The sequence below is a fragment of the Schistocerca cancellata genome, chromosome 3, assembly GCF_023864275.1.
Source record: "Schistocerca cancellata isolate TAMUIC-IGC-003103 chromosome 3, iqSchCanc2.1, whole genome shotgun sequence".
In the NCBI taxonomy this organism is placed as follows: Eukaryota; Metazoa; Arthropoda; class Insecta; order Orthoptera; family Acrididae; genus Schistocerca; species Schistocerca cancellata.
In genome coordinates this window covers 135745200-135764712 of record NC_064628.1, presented here as the reverse complement: position 1 = coordinate 135764712, position 19513 = coordinate 135745200, and the positions used below count along the sequence as shown (strand labels likewise).

The 19513-nt window shown below is 41.0% G+C and overlaps 1 protein-coding gene across 2 annotated transcripts in view; it reads right to left on the bottom strand.

Moving 5' to 3' along the window:
* Positions 1-641: 641 nt before the first annotated feature.
* Positions 642-19513, bottom strand: part of LOC126174758 (peroxisomal membrane protein PEX14) — a 65965-nt gene continuing 47093 nt past the window's right edge. For both annotated transcript variants that reach the window (XM_049921088.1, XM_049921087.1), the window contains one exon: positions 642-1019. In XM_049921088.1, the coding sequence (XP_049777045.1) occupies positions 815-1019 (205 nt within the window). In that variant the 3' untranslated portion in view covers positions 642-814. The remainder of the gene's footprint in view (positions 1020-19513) is intronic.

Here is a 19513-nt window from a genome sequence, read left to right as displayed (position 1 = left end):
TTTATTTACTCTGTATACAATCTCCTAAGTGGAACTGTGGTCAGACATTGGTTAAAACAACTTGAAAGTATTTACCAGGCTAAAGGACGGAACACAAATAATCAAAAAGATAGTAAAAACACTAGCTAGTGGAACCAAATATTACTGAGCTTGATTAAAGGAAAATAAAAAGATGGAGGAAACTGGACTAACAGGTAGATTACAGATTGTCACTTCTCAATGGGGAAGATGGCAGGAGAAGGAGCAAGCATTGAGCATCGGTGAAATGCCAGCTATCAATTCATTAATCTTACACTGCACTTCTTCACAATCGAACAGATGATTACAAGACTTAAATGCAGCATATGGAATTCACACTAATGTATGCAATAAAATTTATTTTCCCGCACCTGTGATATCGAGAACCATACACAAACAACAAATGAAGTTTGGTTCAAGATACCTTTGATTTTATATGTACTAATGACTACCTGCCATGAGAAATATCACAACACACTGCTTGAAATCGATACTCAATAAATTCAAATATTACAAACCATTGCAGTCAGTCACAATGGAAATAATGAAATGGAATGCCCATGAGCTATAACAAATATAGCAACATTACAAAATATTTTAAAAAATAGGTTTTTTTAAAAAAAAAAAAACTGCACTGCTGGTGCTCTGAAAACTTTTGTTTTACAAAATCATTGAGCAATGACTTATTTTATGGCAGTCATTTAAAGTATTGATAATGTGTCACTATAATATATGGCAAATTACAGTGTTTCTGAACTACAAGATGCCACATTTATTGCTACATCGTTACGAGATGCTATTCTCTGATTAACTCCATACTGCTATCACTTCCATTGTTATTTATCATTTCAGGATCACTTGAGCCTGATCCACAAGCCTCATCACTGACGCCTTCAGTCTTGGATTGCACCCCTGTACCACCTTCCTCTTTTTGAGGCATCTGCCAAGAAGGAATTGCAGTTGATACTAATGGAGTCTGTTTTGGCACAGGAAACTGTGACCTAAAAAGATCCAGAAACATCTGTACTATAATACATATCATTTTAATGAGGTAATGGCACAAAATGATCTAAAGTGGGCAGATGATTAACTGTCACTGTAAGCAAACATGGAGACAAATAACAGGAGTAGCTCATATAGTAAAAAAATATGGTTCATGTACGAATAATATTAACACATAAATACAAATTTTAATTATAAAATCAGGTACAGCACTAACTTAGTTACTTATTCAGCTAGGAATCCTCTTAAAATGATATAGGATTTTTCATCATAATACAATGAAAATAAGTAGATCAAAACTATACAAATACACAGAATATATAAGTATGCTTTTATAAGGATAGGAATAAAGTAAAGCAGTCATCAATCCAAAGATTGTTTTGAACACCACAGTGGTGTACTAGGCATGGTCCTGTTGGAGGTGGTATGCTGATGCCTTCCCCCAACCTTTGAACGGATTTATCCAGCTAATTATAGGGGGACCCACAGTTTCTGGACCACAGTGCAACTTGGCATTTTTCACATCAATAAACATTGCCAGTGGTGAAAGACGTGATAGTGACTGATAAAAATCTTACAATTAACTGGCGACTGAGCTTGCGATCTTTGGATCTGTGGCACTTAAACACTCAGCCACCAAGCCATAAGGATAGGACTTGACCTAATAATAATTCACAAAAAGCATAAGAGAAATGTACTCCTTTCACAGACGAGAGAAATCTAAAATATTTCAATGCTTAAACAAATTGAGTCTCAAGCTACGTTTTAACCTGAATCTACAATCCAACACATTCAACTTACTAAGTGTCACTAATACTCAACATCAACTCAATGTGACAACACCTTCATACATTATTAGAAATTTCTATCAGCAATATAATCATGGTACATCAACAAAAACTGGACAATGAATTAATAACAACTTCAGAGACAGAAGGCAATGTCCAGATCATCTTCTGGATACAAATATGAAAACCACTGAAGATCTAAATAAGAAAAGCCATCTGATTAGGATAATCAGAAGTTAATAATTTTCCTATTATTTAAATCTCTTCCCCAATTGTGGCATACTGGTGTTATGGGCTTTTGTCCTTCTAGCTGGGAGTGCATGTACTCTCCGCTCTCAATTCATGATAGGAAAAGAAACTGCCTCGAATTTGACACATGCAATCAGACTCAAACCATAATTTTGAAAAATTCTGTGAAATGTTACACTATTAAGAGGCATCAAAGCTTCCACTCTTCCAAACTTATGAATGACAAACTACAGCAGTAATGTCATGACCAATATTCCTAAATATAGCTGTTATGTGACAGTCTTGTAATATAAAGAAGCATATAATCATATTAGAACAAATAAGCCCTTGGTCACAAATATTAAGTCAAAATTGACCAGATTTCGACGGTACTATGAGCGTCATAGTAGTGTCGAAACCTGGTCAATTTTGACTTAATATTTGTGACCGAGGGCTTATTTGTTCTAATATAATTCTGACACCGTCACTGAATCTTAGCAGCTATGTTCAAAGTTTTATCATATAATCATCTTCCTTTATTATAATTTCATCCAATTTTATTATCATAATTATTGAAATAATTATTTTAAGCCTTAGTTACTTAATACATGTTGTCAATATTATTGGTCATTTACTGCATCATGTCATAATCATGTTTTTAAGAGTTCCTCGTCATTTCAGCAAAAAGAATTATCTTCACCCAGAAATGGTTCTTCATGTCTGTATCACTGCCATCATGTGATTTCTTACTTAAATCAAAAATACCTATGTCAACGATGGTACCAATTGTCCCAGACTGGTTACGCATCTACTCTTCAGAGTACTTAGATTTCGCAGATCATTAATCATCAAAAACAAATTTTTTATGTAATTACATCTTCTTTTCTTTCACTCTAACGCATGTAGAAAGAGTAAATGTTCACAAACAGTGTAATCAATGACAATATATTTCATTTTACAATTATATAATTTTACATATTTCACTATAATTACACACTGTTACATATTTTTACCTTTATGCTAGATAAAATTAATTATTATTTCATTTTTACCCTTCATATTTCCACACATCCTCACAAGACCATTCAGTTAGAAAAAATGCACATGCAACCTACCATAAATTATTTCTAAAACTCAGATTCTAGTTCTATAAAATGTGGCTATTTGTACTTTACATTGCATTATGAAAGATGTGCGTATGCTTAATTTTCTATGATTTAGAATTCCTTTTCTTAAAAGGGAATCATATGTAAAAGCCATTACTGAGTGTAGTAAAGGGCTTCATGTGCTGTCAACCTTGGCAGTAGACTAAACGAACGACTAGTGGCCGAGAGTTTTTCAACTAGTAGCACTTCTACCAAATGGAACAAGAAAGAACATGCACCAAGAAAAGTTTGCCAAGTAGTATTTCTTAAGAGCCCATAACTGTCAGTTTTTATGACGACTCCTGTGGCATCGAAAATTATTACTTAAATTATTTTGGTTATAATGGGCAATGCTTTCACTACTGATGGTGGGATTTTTCTATAGTGAGTGTGCAATAAGCAGATTGAATGTTGTATGAAATCACAACTTCAGGAACAGACACATATTGATGTGTACACAAAGAACAAAGCAGTACAAATGTCTAAATAGCAACCACTATGGTTTCTTCGAACATTCCATGGCACAAACTTCACTTGTCTGAATTTTGCATATTTCCACAAAAGTACTGTGAGCCACAGATTCTTGATGAATCAGGTGCATGGAGAAACTATTTAGAGTTTTGTTACCAGGAGGCCCTAAAAAGCATGTGGCATCATATAAATAACCACCATATGTGGATAGCCATCAACAAAGCAATGGATGCACATGGACATTTCAATGGCAGTCTCGTTGTTGACAAACTTGATGGGGAAGAACCCTCAAAGCCATTATTGATTTCCGATAAAGTGTTGGAAATACAAAAATCATTCAACAGTAACTCATTTTGTGAATTACTGTCTTAAAGTGCTGTAGCCTGAGGGAATTCAAGAAGTTCTTGTTGTGTATTTGAGTGCCAGGGCCTACATAGGTTCTATCCACATTTAATCCACTTCATCTATCTGGCCTACCTACTGTAACATATCGTCAAAAGTGCACAGCAGATACCCAGATATAAATAAAATAATTTCATACTTCAAGAAGTCTTTCTCAAAGTCTCAGGACATGTGTAACTCTACACAAAACTGCTGCCTTATCCTGTTTTTATAATTAACATTTTCAAGCCATGAAAACTGTGATTAATTAATTTCTGAGACAATATTCACTTTTAGTATGAGAGGTACAAAATACTTTCACTGAACCTAAAGCCTAAAATGCTCAATCTACATCCAAAGCAACTTTGGCTTCCTTGCCAACAGCATTAAAGAATTAGAGTCCAGCATTGCTTTTGTAGAAATTGTAGAGAATTTCAACTGGAAACTGACTGACATTAAAGCTGATAATGGGGAGAGGGTAGTGTATCAGTATTATGCTGTTTTGGCAAACTATCCAGACTGCTCAACTGTTGCTAAGATATACAATATCCCCTGTGACAGAAAAGACATCTCTCCAGGAATATTTCATCTCCAAAAATTTGCACCATCAACATTCTGTGATGTGGAGTGATCGTCTTACTCCTACAGAAACTTTCTTGCTGATCAGCAACATTCTATGAACTGCAGAGGATTTGGAAAAGTACCTGGTTGTTCATTGCAGTTAAGAATATAAGGTAAGGTAAGATATCTCAGTAATTCCTGTGAATATGGACACTGTATTGAACAGATGTGATTAAAAATACTTTTATTTTATTAGCACAATATCGACTTTCAAAATAAAGAAGTAGGTAAAGTAAAATGTACCGGCAACTGAAACCACACAGAGAGCAGTAACTTTCCTTGTCATAATATTGTTACATTCCATCCTGGATTTCCCATTGTTTGAGCTGTACTTTTCTTGATGTACTTATCATGTTCCTGATATGTTTAAGTGTGTATTAAGATATTATGGTAGACTATGGTGTAAGCCAGAATTTCATTTCAGTTGGAATTATTGTTTTATGTGATATATTAAATAAAAATGGACGATAAATAGTTTGGACAAGAAGAGAATAGAAGCTTTCGAAATGTGGTGCTACAGAAGAATGTAGATCACATAACTAGTGAGGAAGTATTGAATAGGATTGGGGAGAAGGGAAGTTTGTGGCACAGCTTGACTAGAAGAAGGGATCAGTTGGTAGGACATATTCTGAGGCATCAAGGGATCACCAGTTTAGTATTGGAGGGCAGTGTGGAGGGTAAAAATCGTAGAGGTAGACCAAGAGATGAATACACTAAGCAGATTCAGAAGGATGTAGGTTGCAGTAGGTACTGGGAGATGATGAAGCTTGCACAGGATAGAGTAGCATGGAGAGCTGCATCAAACCAGAATCAGGACTAAAGACCACAACAACAACAACAACAACAACAACAACAACATTAAATAAAATATTTTCATCATACTACATAAAAAAAGATCAAGGTTATAGTAAGCAGCATTCCAATCCCTGCACCACTGTCAGGTGAAAAGGGGGAGAGGGGGAGGGAGGAAAGGGGGCATTACATACACTAATTTATTGCAGGTTCATGAATAACTCCAATTAAGGCTACTGACCTGGGCTACCAGTTTCCAAAAAGTCAGCAATTAGTTCCATGTTGCCTAAAAAGCTTAACAGCCTACTTCTGGCCCTTCTCTCTTGTGATACAACTGGAGCTTTCTCTGGATGTTAAAGCAGTCTGCTAATCATACACACTTGTACTTGGCCCCTAAGCAGAGGATGCTGGAAGCAGAAGCTCATGATTGGCTCACATCACACTAACTTCTGAGACAAGCCTTGCCTCCTCCTCCCAGAGCAGCCAGCTCACAGCTTATAAAAGAAACGAATGCGTAAGCATTGTAGATGTGACAATAGTTCATGGTGAGTCACCTGAAGGATCAGGTACCAGGTAGTCTCTTGTTCATTTTGGTAAATAATATTAACGAACATTGCACAAAACACTGCACATAGATCAACGCTATATCCGTAATGGCTACTTACTGTTATGGCACACAATACTTTTATGTAGCTAATGTTAGCAGTGTCCATTAACATTCCAGAGTGGCTCGTAATCAACTGACTGCCACAGATCACAGACAGGCCAAGTAAAAGTGTGCAGTCAGTCATTCCCAGCACCATTCTCTAAGCAGTTATTCAAGGACTCAACTGAAGAGAAATGGAGAAAGCACACCACCTTGTCTTATCTTTGTTTCAGTCTCAAAACCATCAGAGCTCTGCCTTGCAAATTTTACTCTGGAGTGTACATCAGTCAGAGGTGTAGAATGGATATGAGTATTTTGTTGTCTAGTCCCGATTCCTCATGATTTTACTGAAAGGTTGTTGGTTCATGGAGTTTTACACCTTCCTAATGTCTACATTTATGACTACTATTTTGTGGTTTCTGATTTTTGGAGTAAAGTAGTATTGTTTTATTGTTCAGGGTTTGCCGGGTACAGGGAATCTGCGCTGAAACCTCCTCAGTGTTCTCCAAGTTGATTGCCCACAATTTTTTATGACTCTGTAACACAGTCTGCTTCTTTTACGATATAACCTAATTTGACAATACATTTCGTTATTAACACTTTACCATCTTGGGCATATAAACTTTTTGCTTACACTTTCATTTCTATACCACTGAGAATAGTCTACACAGAAAAAATGCTGTCACTGGGAGTTGTACAGCAACTTTCAACCTTTTGGAGAACAATGCCCATGAGATATACAACGAAGTAAGTGACAATGTGGTGCCAAAATCCACAATGCTATAGAAAATGAAAAATATGTAAATTCATCAGTTTCCTCACAAAACAAATCAATAAACAAGCTTGGTTGGTTGGTTGGTTTAAAGACAGGAGAAGAGACCAAACTATGAGGTCATCGGTACCTTGTTCCTAAGGAAACAATGCCACAAGGGTGAGAATAAAACGGACGAAACATATAACACAAAATGGAAAGAGAGGAAAAGCCACAAGAAAGAAGGGAAGGAAATGAACACTAAAAGAGGACAAGAAAACAGAGAGAAGCTAGAAACAGAAGGGAGTAAAACATGAAAGCAGATTACAGTGGCTGGCCACCCACGAGAATAAAAAGAGAAAGCCAGCCACTCTGCAACACATTAAAACCTCCACCCTAAAAGCACTAGGCTGGAGGACATGGAGGGACAAAGGACATGCGCTAAAACCTACATAGAAGTATAAAACCCACTCTCACAGATAAAATGTCAAACTAAAGCTGCTGCGAAAGCATTGTCGCCCAACACCGAAGGCAGCATACAGGGAAAGTTACAAGTCTGCCACAGAGCGGCTAAAAGTGGGCGGTCCAGCAAGAGGTGGACGACTGTCATTTGGGAGCCACAGCGACATTGTGGTGGATCCTCATGACGGAGTAGGTAACCTTGCGTTAGCCACGTATGGCCAATGCAGAGCTGGCAGAGGACAACTGATTCCCTGCGAGAGACCTGCTTGGAAGACTTCCACACATTCATAGTCTCCTTAATGACACGCAGTTTGTTGTGAGTGCTGTTATGCCATTCCGTCTCCCAAAGCCAGAAAACCCTGCGGAGTCAGAGAGAATGCAGGTCAGCTTCGGAGATGCCTATCTCCAGAAGCAGTTTATGCATTGCCTGTTTGGCCAGCCTGTCGGCAAATTCGTTTCCAGGGATTCAGACGTGTCCTGGGGTCCACAGGACTGTTCCAGGGCATAGATGGACTCCTGAATGGACGCTACCAGAGGGTGGCGAGAGTAACACTGGTCAATAGCTTGTAGGCTGCTCAATGAGTCAGTACACAGGAGAAATGACTCACCAGGGCATGAGTGGATGCACTCAAGAGCACGAGATATGACCGCCAGCTCTGCAGTGAAGACACTGCAGCCAACTGTTAAGGAGTGCTGCTCAACATGTCCTCTATGAACATTTGCGAAGCCTACGTGACCATCAGTCATTGAGCCATCGGTGTAAACCACTTCAGAGCCCCGGAACTCATCAAGAATCGAGAGGAAGTGACGACGGAGAGTGGCGGGGTTAAACGAGTCCTTAGGGCCATGCAAAAGGTCCAGACGAAGCTGCAGCCGAGGCGTACACCATGGAGGCATATGTGAACGGACCACAAGTAGAGGCGGTAAAGGGAAGGACTCCAGTTCGGAGAGAAGGGACTGCACACCAACCGCAATCGTTAGCCCTAATCTGGGCTGGCGATGCGGGAGATGGACTGCCGCGGGCGGGAAAAGGAGATGGTAATTCGGATGCTAAGGGGAACTACGAATGTGTGCTGCATAATAGGCGAGCAGTTGCGCCCATCTGATCTGCAGTGGAGGGACACCAGCCTCCACCAGTACGCTGGTCACCGGACTCTTCCTAAAAGCTCCTGTCGCTAATCGAACCCCACAGTTGTGCACAGGGTCGAGTAAATGCAACGCTGAAGGCACTGTCGAACCATAAACCACACTCCCATAGTCAATTCGGGATTGGACAAGGGCCCTGTAGAGCTGCAGCAGCGTACAGCAATCTGCACCCCAATTGGTGTTGCTCAGGCAACAGAGGGCATTGAGGTGCTGCCATCACTTCTGCTTAAGCTGATGAAGATGAGGGAGCCAAGTCTATCAAGCGCTGAAAACCAGTCCTAGATATTTATATGTCTCCACTACAGTGAGTGGATCATCAATAAGGTAAAGTGCGGGTTAGGGATGAACAGTACGACGCCGACAGAAGTGCATGACACACGACTTTGCGGCTGAAAACTGGAAGCCATGGGCTAGAGCCCGTGATTGCGTATTGTGGATGGCTCCCTGGAGGCGCCGCTCAGCAACAACAGTACTGGAGCAGCAGTACAAAATGCAGAAGTCGTCTGCATACAGAGAAGCCGAGATGGAGGGCCCAACAGCTGCTGCTAGACCGTTAATGGCCACTAAAAATAGAGACACACTCAATACAGACCCCTGCGGGACTCCACTCTCCTGGATATGGACGGAACTATGGGAGTCACCAACTTGGACACAGAAAGTAAGGAGCAACAGGAAGTTTTGGAAAAAAATTGGGAGTGGTCCCCGGATATCCCACTCATACAATGTGGCAAGGATATGACATCGCCAAGTCGTGTTGTATGCTTTACGTAAGTCAAAAAAGACCGCAATCAGGTGTTCCTGTCTGGAAGAGGCTGTTCGGATGGCAGACTCAATGGGCTGTTTGGATGGCAGACTCAATGGACACAAGATTAGCAGTGGTAGAGCGATCCTGGCGGAAGCCACCCTGACATGGAGCCAGCAAGCCACATGACTCCAGGACCCAACCCAACTGCCGACATACCATACGTTCCAGCAGCTTACAAAGAACGTTGGTGAGGCTGATGGGCTGATAGCTATCCACATCAAGAGGGTTTTTACCGGGTCTGAGTACCGGAATGATGGTGCTCTCCCACCATTGCCATGGAAAGATGCCATTGCACCAGATCCAGCTGAAGATGACAAGAATATGTCGCTTGTAGTCAGATGAGAGATGTTTAATCATCTGACTGTGGATCTGACCAGGCCCAGGAGCTGTGTGGGGCAATGTGCATGGGCACAGAGGAGCTCCCACTCTGTAAATGGGGCGTAATAGGATTCAATGCAGCATGCAGTGAATGAGAGACGTTCCCTTCCAGCCACCGTTTCAGTGTGTGAAAGGCTGGGGGGTAATTCTCCGACGCAGAGGCTCGAGCAAAGTGCTCTGCAATCGCATTTGCGTTGGTAAATAGCTCGCCATTTATGGTGACACCAGGGACAGCTGTTGGGGCCTGGTACCCGAAAAGACGTTTGATCTTTGTCCAGACTTGGGAAGGTGATGTGTGGCACCCATTGGTGGAGACGTATCTCTCGCAACACTCCTCCTTCCATTGTTTGATAAGGTAGCAAACATGGGCATGGAGCCATTTAAAGACTGTGAGATGCTCCAGAGAAGGGTGCCACTTATGCCGCTGTAGAGCTCGCCGACACTCCTTAATTGCTTCAGCGACTTCCGGCGACCACCAACGGACTGCCTTACGTCTTGGGCACCCTAAACTGCGAGAGATCGCGTTTTCTGCTGCAGAAACAATTGTGCTAGTCACCTGCTCAACCATCACATCAATGTTACTGTGTGGGGGACATTCAGCACTGGCAGCAGAGGTGCAAGTTCCCCAGTCCACCTTGTTCAAAGCCCATCTGGACAGGCGTCCAAGTGCCTGACACTGGGGCAGTGACAGGAAGATTGGGAAGTGGTCACTACCACACAGGTCGTCATGTGCTCTCCGGTGGATAGATGAGAGAAGTCCTGGGCTGCAAATCGATAAATCAATGGCTGATTGACTACCATGAGCCACACTGAAATGTGTGGTGGCCCCAGTATTTAAGAGGCAGAGGTCAAATTGCGACAGTAAATTTTCGACATCTCTGCCTCAGCCAGTAAGCATGGTACCACTCCCACAAGGGGTTATGGGCATTAAAATCTCCCAGAAGTAGGAAAGGTTTAGGGAGTTGATCAATCAGTGCAGCTAATACATTCATGGGTACTGCACCATCTGGAGAAAGATACACACTGCAGAGAGTTATTTCCTGTGTCATCCTTATTCTGACAGTGACAGCTTCAAGAAGGGTTTGAATGGGCACATGTTCACTACAGACCAAGTTTAGGACATAAATGCAAACTCCACCTGACACTCGATTATAGTCTCTATGGTTCCTGGAATATTCCTTATAGCCGCAGAAGGCAGGGGTCCACATTGCTGGAAACCAGGTTTCCTGGAGGGCAATGCAGATAGCAGATGTAAGGCTTAACAGTTGCCGTAGTTCAGTCAGGCGGTGGAAAAAACCGCCACAATTCCACTGGAGGATGACATCATGAGACTGGGAAGGCATGGAACATTCAATTAGGCAATTTATGCCTGAGTCACCTGCTGCCACTGATTTATTGCCTGAGCAGTCTATATCCACTGTGTCTGAGGGTCTGGCGAGATCTAGGTCCTTAGTGGACACCAAAATCTCCACCCCATCCTCAGTCGCAGAGCTTGTAGGTAGCAGTGGTGGGGGTGGCACCCCAATTTCCTTGGTCTTAGGGGTTTTCTTTTTGGATTTCTCTCGCTGCTCCTTGGGTTTCCTTGGCTGGAAGGCCTTCACTGGCTCAGTCTCTGGGACTGAGGATGAGCGTGAAGCCGTGCGACCAGCTGCTTTTGGGCTCTCCAGCCACTGGCAGGTGTCATCTTTCCCACTAGAAGAAACCTGGGAAGGGAGTGATCCAAGGGACCTCCTCTCCCCCCCCCCCCCCGCCCCCCACCAACGCCACCACCACCATCAAGGGGGCAGGTGTAGCCTTCCGGCTCTGAGAGGTGACCTGGGTTGATGGAGCTGATGGTGCCACAACTGTTGTAGCGGCGGCGTAAGACGATGTCATACGCACAGGATGCAGATGTTCAAATTTTCTCTTAGCCTCAGTGTAGGTCAGTCAGTCCAGGGTCTTGTACTCCATGATTTTCCTTTCTTTCTGGAGAATCCTGCAGTCAGGCGAGCAAGGTGAATGATGTTCTCCACAGTTGACACAGATGGGAGGCGGGGCATATTGAGTATTGGGTTGTGATAGGCGTCTGCAATTTCAGCATGTCATGCTGGAAGTAAAGCGGAAAAACATAGGGCCGAACTTCAAGAACTTAAAGCACTGCATCAGGGGAGGGATATAGGGCTTGACATCACACCAGTAGACCATCACTTTGACCTCGGGTAAGGCCAAGATGAAGACACCGGTGGCAACCTGATTATCCTTCGAACCCCAGTGGACACGCCAGACAAAATGTACACCTCGCCGCTCTAAATTGGCGCATAGCTCATCGTCCGACTGCAAAAAAAGGTCTCTGTGAAATATGATACCCTGGACCATATTTAAGCTCTTATGGGGCTCTTATGGTTACTGAAACATCCCCCAGCTTGTCACAAGCGAGTAACTCCTGTGACTGGACAGAGGATGTTGTTTTGATCAAGACTGACCCAGATCTCATTTTGGACAAGTCCTCCACCTTCCCGAAATTGTCCTCTAAATGCTAGTCAAAAAACTGAGGTTTCATTGTCCTGAAAGATTCCCCATCAGCTTTCGAACATACAAGGTACCGGGGTGAATAAGATCCGATGCCATCCTTAGCTTGACATTCCTCCCATGGTGTGGCCAGGGAGGGGAACGATTTGGGGTCGTACTTCTGAGCATTGAATTGAGTTTGTGATCGCTTAGAGACTGCTGGTGTTTCACCACCAGCAAGTGATCAAAGACTACGCTTCATCGCGTGTCATCCGCCCTGATGCCACCCACTCCGACCAGGGGACCTCCCCACGGGCACCACCCAGCCACAGGAAAGGCCACCTGGCAGGATGGCCATTGCCGGGAGTCCCGATGCCCCAGGGGGATGGGCATCTACCTTTTGGCACATGTGGGGAGTTAACGGCGCAGGCATCAGCAGAACGATCAGTGTGGTCAGGGGGCTGCAACCAACAGTGTACTTGGCGGCCCCACCACAACGGACTGGCTACTGTGCTAGATATCAGGTGCAGAGAAGTCCATGGTCATCGTCGATGCAGAAATGGACACTGCATAGCACATGGTGGAAAACACACCCAGGAAGGTGTCCTCGCCCAAGAGATGGAGAATGGGCAGGACTGCAATGCAACAATGAGAAGTGGACTAAAGATCTCAATGTGCGATGGACATGATGCACCTTGTAAGGCGCCCTTCGTCAATTGACTCACTCTTCAGGAAAATTTTGAAGAATGGAGGTCAAACCCTACAGGGGACCGTCACATAAATGCCAAAATGTGTGAAACTCCGATTAGTCACCTCGTACGACAGGCAGGAATACCTCGGGCCTCTTCTAACCCCCAGACCTGCAGGGGGGCAAATCAATAAATGAGGTATGCCACAGGGTGAATAAATTGGACTGTTACCAACATATGTAATATTTTAGTATGGTTGTTATACTGGAAACTTCCACAGAATGCCGTATATCTGTAGCATCTAAGAATAAGCGGTAAGTCACACCAAGGCTACATATGAAGATATTTATGCTGAATGCTATTTGACCTTAGTATTAATATTCCAGAATCAATCATTCACTCAGTAGTGGAGTGTGTTGTTTTGAAGCTTCCTCTGCACTGCACTGGTACTCAAAGAGAAAGCCTCATTTTTCTTGAGCAATGCTCTTGCCAACTGAGCTGCCCCGGGAACATCCTTGTGTGATTCAAGGCCTGCTCTCACAGTTTCTATACTGTCAGTACCACTCTCCTACTTTCTTCTAGTCCAGCAAGATATGAAGGAGAACTTGTGAAAAGCATAGCAGGAAGGTACTTGCAGAACCGAAGTTTTTATGCCAGGCCGTGAGCCATACCTGGATAAATGATTTGGCAAGGGCATTGTCGCAGAAGGCCAGGTTCCAGATTTAGTCACAGTTTGGTACACAGTTTTTACCATCAATTCTGTTTGGTATGGCTATCTGAACTCTAAGACTTCAGTTAACTCTGGAGAAGATGAAGGTCGGTGAGGAGGAGGAATAGTGATCACTACAATGTCTGCCAAGATTCACTGCTCACAATCACACAGGAAATTTTTTTTCCGTATCTTCAGACAAGAGGTAAAGAAAAGTAGTCTAGATTCCTAAAGACACTTAGTAGTTTTCCAAGCTGTCTACTTGCACATGCTTGGGAAAACAGTTGTGTGATCAAAAGTTACACAGTCAACAGTTCCACATGACCTCCATCAACACAATCAGACACAAAAGCAACACTAATGATTTTCAGAGGGACAAACTGACTTACACAAAATTAAAAATATCTGCATATTTCTATCCAGTATTGAGTTATGTAAACATTTTCTAGGCAAATGCAATGTACAGGAATAGTATTTTCAGAACACAGATGTGTATCATAAGAATTATATCTTGTGTTAATTCAAGAATATCCTACAGAGACCTCTTAAAAAAAATGGGTATTTTGACAACTACCTCAAAATATACATGAAGAGTGGAAATGTCAAACCTTCTTAGTGCCAAATCCCTCATTTGTCAAGATAATCAAAAACCAATTTTTTGTACCTAACTTATTTGTGTCTCTATATATATATATACAGTGATGATTGAGCAGCTGAATTCTGTGGTATCAGAATACAGCAATCTTTTGGACACAAATAAGTTAGGTACAAAAAATTGGTTTTTGATTATCTTGACAAATGAGGGATTTGGCACTAAGAAGGTTTGACATTTCCACTCTTCATGTATATTTTGAGGTAGTTGTCAAAATACCCATTTTTTTTAAGAGGTCTCTGTAGGATATTCTTGAATTAACACAAGATATAATTCTTATGATACACATCTGTGTTCTGAAAATACTATTCCTGTACATTGCATTTTTTTTATTTTTATTTTATATATATATATATATATATAAATATAAAATAAAAATAAAAAAAAGCAGATTAGAAAATATAAAAAAAAAGCAGATTAGAAAATATATAATTTATTAAGAATATTCTAACTGCCATACAAGGGAACTGACAGGTTCTCAGTGCCAATAAGAAAGATTTTGTTTCAAGTGATGTTAACACTGAGGCACTACGTTTTATTTGTGGTAATACAAATACAGAAATAAAGCAGTAACAGGGTTTCAAAAAGTGAAATTCCCCGATTTCCAGACAAGTTTTAGCATTTTTCCCCTGACAAATACTGAGATCTCAAGGGTAAGTAAAGACATAAGTTGACAAAAAAATGTAAGAACTTCCGTATTTCTCCCCTGTGGAGCAAAAATCTTAAGTACTAACATCAACATCTTTTGTAATGAACCATTTTTAGATGGAGAAAGCAAGCTAAATGGTATGCGAGTTTCATTAACACTGCTGATGTTATTTTATTTCACTAAAATGAGACACATCCAGTGACAAAAAGACAGATTTTCTCAGAGACGCAAGGCAGTTTTAAAATACTTTCACTGATTTCAGAAATAGCCTCAAGAACACGTAGGCCTCTTGAAAGAACTGTATAAGGCATGGAAGAGTTGTGTAAACCAGCACTACTGAGGACTGCCAATAAAATATTGGTTCTACTACATTTGTTATTGTCAGTTATTACCCGCTGTGTTATGTCTATTATTTTTCAGGTATTGTGCGATTCCTCCTCCTCCCCCACCCCCTTTTTTTTTAGAAATACATGAGTATATAGCATACAAACTGCCAACAACTGCCACAATTTTCTTCTCCTTCTCATCCACACTTTCTAATATAAACTACTATCGAAGTGCCAAATGTTCTACAATAAATAAAATATTTACTACTAAAAACAGTCTTGATCACGATTTATTAATTAAGGTGACCAGTTTCGACCACTACTGTGGTCATCTTCACTAGTGATTCTCCAGCACAAAGAGGTTCCTACTCAATGGTCTGAAGATGACCACAGTAGTGGTTGAGACCGGTCACTTTAATTAATAAATCATGATCAAGACTGTTTTTAATAGTAAATATTTGTAATATTTGTAACACATTGATCACTGTTACTCCCATAATGTATTCAAAAATTAATAAAATGTCTATAAAATGCCACACTGTACAATGTAACTGCGGTGAGACAGTCTCAATTCCTGAAATCCATCACCCGTGGCCTCTGGCCTGCCGAGGAGCACCTCAGTCCTAGGTCTATGGATAAATCAAAAAAAAAAAAAACTGATGCATTATGCCACACACAAACATAACCAGCCTGTGGGTAGATTGTTGAGACTAGATCTGATGGGCAGGGCCTGCATGTTAGTGGGAAACGATGGGCTTCAGATCAGCAGGCCCGATCCATTACAGATATCCGCAGAAATGGCTTGAGATTTTGGCCAGTCATGGGAATCAACCCATATGGTCAGCTATTCACATGTCACAGATGTTGATGAAATGAGACCATAGTGATCAATCCATGCAACAGATAACTTGCATAAATACTGTGAGAATCAATACTAATAAGAATAACAACCAATTTACTGTAAAGACGATTGCTGAGCCGCAGACAAGCAAGCACAAAAGAATCACAATCCCACAACTAAAATTTCAGCCACAGCATTTGTCAGAAAATGAGAGCGCGCACACACACACACACACACACACACACACACACACACACACACACACACACTTAACCGCCATCTCTGGCCACTGCATCAACAATCTCTGAGAATTAGATCCAAACAAACGACTCCTCACACCTCCCTGCCTCTCGTCAGTGGCTGCTAGGTGCGAGCTAACATCCCAAAGATGTTCGGGCTCACATGTAGTTCCTCTTCATCGAAACGTCTCTGCTCAAACTCGTCGGGGTTGAACCACACGAATCGCATTACATGCTCTAAATTAGACACTTTTGCCCCTTTGGTTAAATTGTCTGGCTGATGGCAACTTTGCGAAATTGTATGAAACATACAACATTAATATAATGTGTAACAACAGTAATAATATCAGGAGTTAAATTAACAAACCATAAAAGATGTAGGCCACACAGTCGCGATTTGGTTAGAATAATGTTTATTCAGAAATCAAACTAATAGCCAACATTGTCATATTTAGAATTACTATTACACTCTAGCACATATCCATTTGATACAGTTTGATCATTCACAATCTCATCGCGAATTACAAGTCCAATACTCCACTTCATTAACTACGTGAAAAGTTAAGAGTTCACACCAGGCACGCGGCAGCTCACCGCCTAGAGACTATGTCCCGATACCACACAACGTGAAATTTTCTACATCATTTCACTTCCTATCTACCAAAAGATCGACCATCTGCTTTCGTGTCTCCACCAGCACTGTCCCTCTGCCCGTCCCCAGCCACGTTTCCCGCGCGCCGAACATCCTCACTCAACTGACTAATGCAGTTCCCTTTCCTGAAGCCATCCATCTGATGGGCTACAGCTTGTTCTAGATTATTTTACATTTTAACATATTTAAATATTCACAGCTTGGCCACTTTCCATTCTAAATAAAGTAACAATAATATCCATTACATAATAAATGTTAAATTCTTTTACATAAAACCAATACAATTTCCTTCACAACTCTGAATGTCATGGCCAGTAGTCTTGCACCAAGGTGCTTTCTTATAAATAAATAAAGAACAAAGTTAACTATTACGCACTAAACTTTACAACAAATATTCTATTACATAATGATTCAATAAGGTGTCATGCTGTCATTGTTCAATATGTTTTGTGTGGGGGCAATGATGACCTGATGTGTAATTGAAATTACTGATAATTTAAATGTACTATATCTTTTAAACAAATAAAATTACAAAGTTGAGATTTACAACATTTGTCATTTAAATGATGCGTTTCTATATGAAATGTAGACCAAAGCGTTCAGATTTTAGCATTCAGGTCTTTGTTACAGAACTTGTTAATTTCACTTTAGCAGTAAATCCTAAACTATTACAGATATTATCAATACTCAAGTTTTATTGGGATCACCATGAAAATTTATGAAGGATGGTAAATTAAAATTACTGTGGCTTCATTCCCTAAAAATTAAATAGTTTTCATAAATGTGTCCCTTTATGGCCCATCTTAGGTCCGCCATACTTAACACTGCTACATCTCCCTGGCCACAAACAGCTTCTATGGGGTTTCCCTACAATCTAGGTTCTCGGCTGTCTCACTCTCACACTACAGTGCTTAAGCCTCCTTCAGCACAATGGACGGCTGTGAATTTCCCCATGTCATGGTGAATCTTCACTCTTTGCGGTACATGATCCTAGACGACAGGGTTCGTTTCACAATTCCTGATGACTGACTCTTTCTGCCATATACTAAATGAGAGTGAAATGCTCGTTGACTCACATAGGCTAGCGGCAAGAAGTGTTGGCAGCACTGACTACAAGCTGAGTGGAGTAGTAGGAAGAGGAGAAGCAGTAAGAATAAGGGAATAGGGGAATGGCATACATTCTCAGCTGTGCCCAGCAATGGACGATGCATTACATCTCAGTAAACAAACCACTTTTCATCTACCGAGACAAAAAATGAGATTTTTCCCGAGCTCCCCCCCCCCCCTTTTTTTTTTACATAGCTGGTCTCTCTCAGGTGAAGTACAGCATGGAGTACATCAGCCATAGTCTTTCCTCTTTTAAATACATTAAGATTTTTTCATTCCTCTGTTTCAGATCAAGATGGATGAGTACAAGACTCTTTAATATACTTCATTTGGAGATCTCACATGCCTTCATTCACAACCATGTTTCAGCAGCACCTTTAAACCCAAAGAAGCCAGTTGTATGCACTGGAATTACATGAAATGGGTTCACAGCTTCAGTTGACTCGACAATCTTGTGTAAATCTTGCAGAACGAAGGTCCTGCTTACCTTTCTTCTACCATGTGCCATCTAATAAGGTTATGTCTGAAACATTTTCACTTACATCTGGCACATAGAACAAGTCTAGGGACGTGCAACAGAGAACCAACATCACAACAGCACTGCAAAAAAAGGAAGAAGAAGAAGCCACTTACAATGTTTGACATTTCCACTCTTGACATATCCATTCATGTCTCTCGTCATTACCATTTCTATTTTCACAAAGCACGAGTATAATACTAGGATTAAAAATAACCTCTACAAAGACCTCCAGGAGTTAACATTAGTAGACAAAGGAGTCAGATAAATGGCTACATATGTACCAACAAACTACCTGAGCACATTAAATGTCATGTAGATAATGTAGTGGCACTTAAGACTGAATTAAAGTACTTTTTATTGGACAACTCCTTCCACTCTGTTGAAGAGTATCTTCACATAAACACTTAAATTTACTAATGTTTACCTTAATGTGCACTTAGAATCAGTACTGTAATACAGTAATTTAATGTCCCTTCACAGTTTTGCAAATACATTGCATTAAATGTTCATATGTAACTTCTTTACATACATCAGAGACCCATGAATAAGGAAGATGATGATGAAAGAATTCTTTGGGTACACATGGTTGAGGTCTTAAGCATGCAGGGATGTATGGAATATGACTAATGTAATATAACAAACTCATTAATATTCTAACTACATGACAAAACTTAAGATCGTTCCTTGTGGCAGGGCGCACACTGCCTGTACTATTAGACTGAGTGTCTCCAGATACACTACTGTGGTATAGCTTTCAAAGAGCTATTGAGTTCAGTATTCATTAATATGAAGGCCCTTAGAATTAACTCCAATTTCGAAGATGTAGCCACTCAGAAATATTTTACCACTTATAAAACAGAACCATATTGCCTTATGGAAATGGAAGAGGATGTAGATGAAGATGAAATGGGAGATACGATACTGCGTGAAGAGTTTGACAGAGCACTGAAAGACCTGAGTCGAAACAAGGCCCCGGAGTAGACAACATTCCATTGGAACTACTGACGG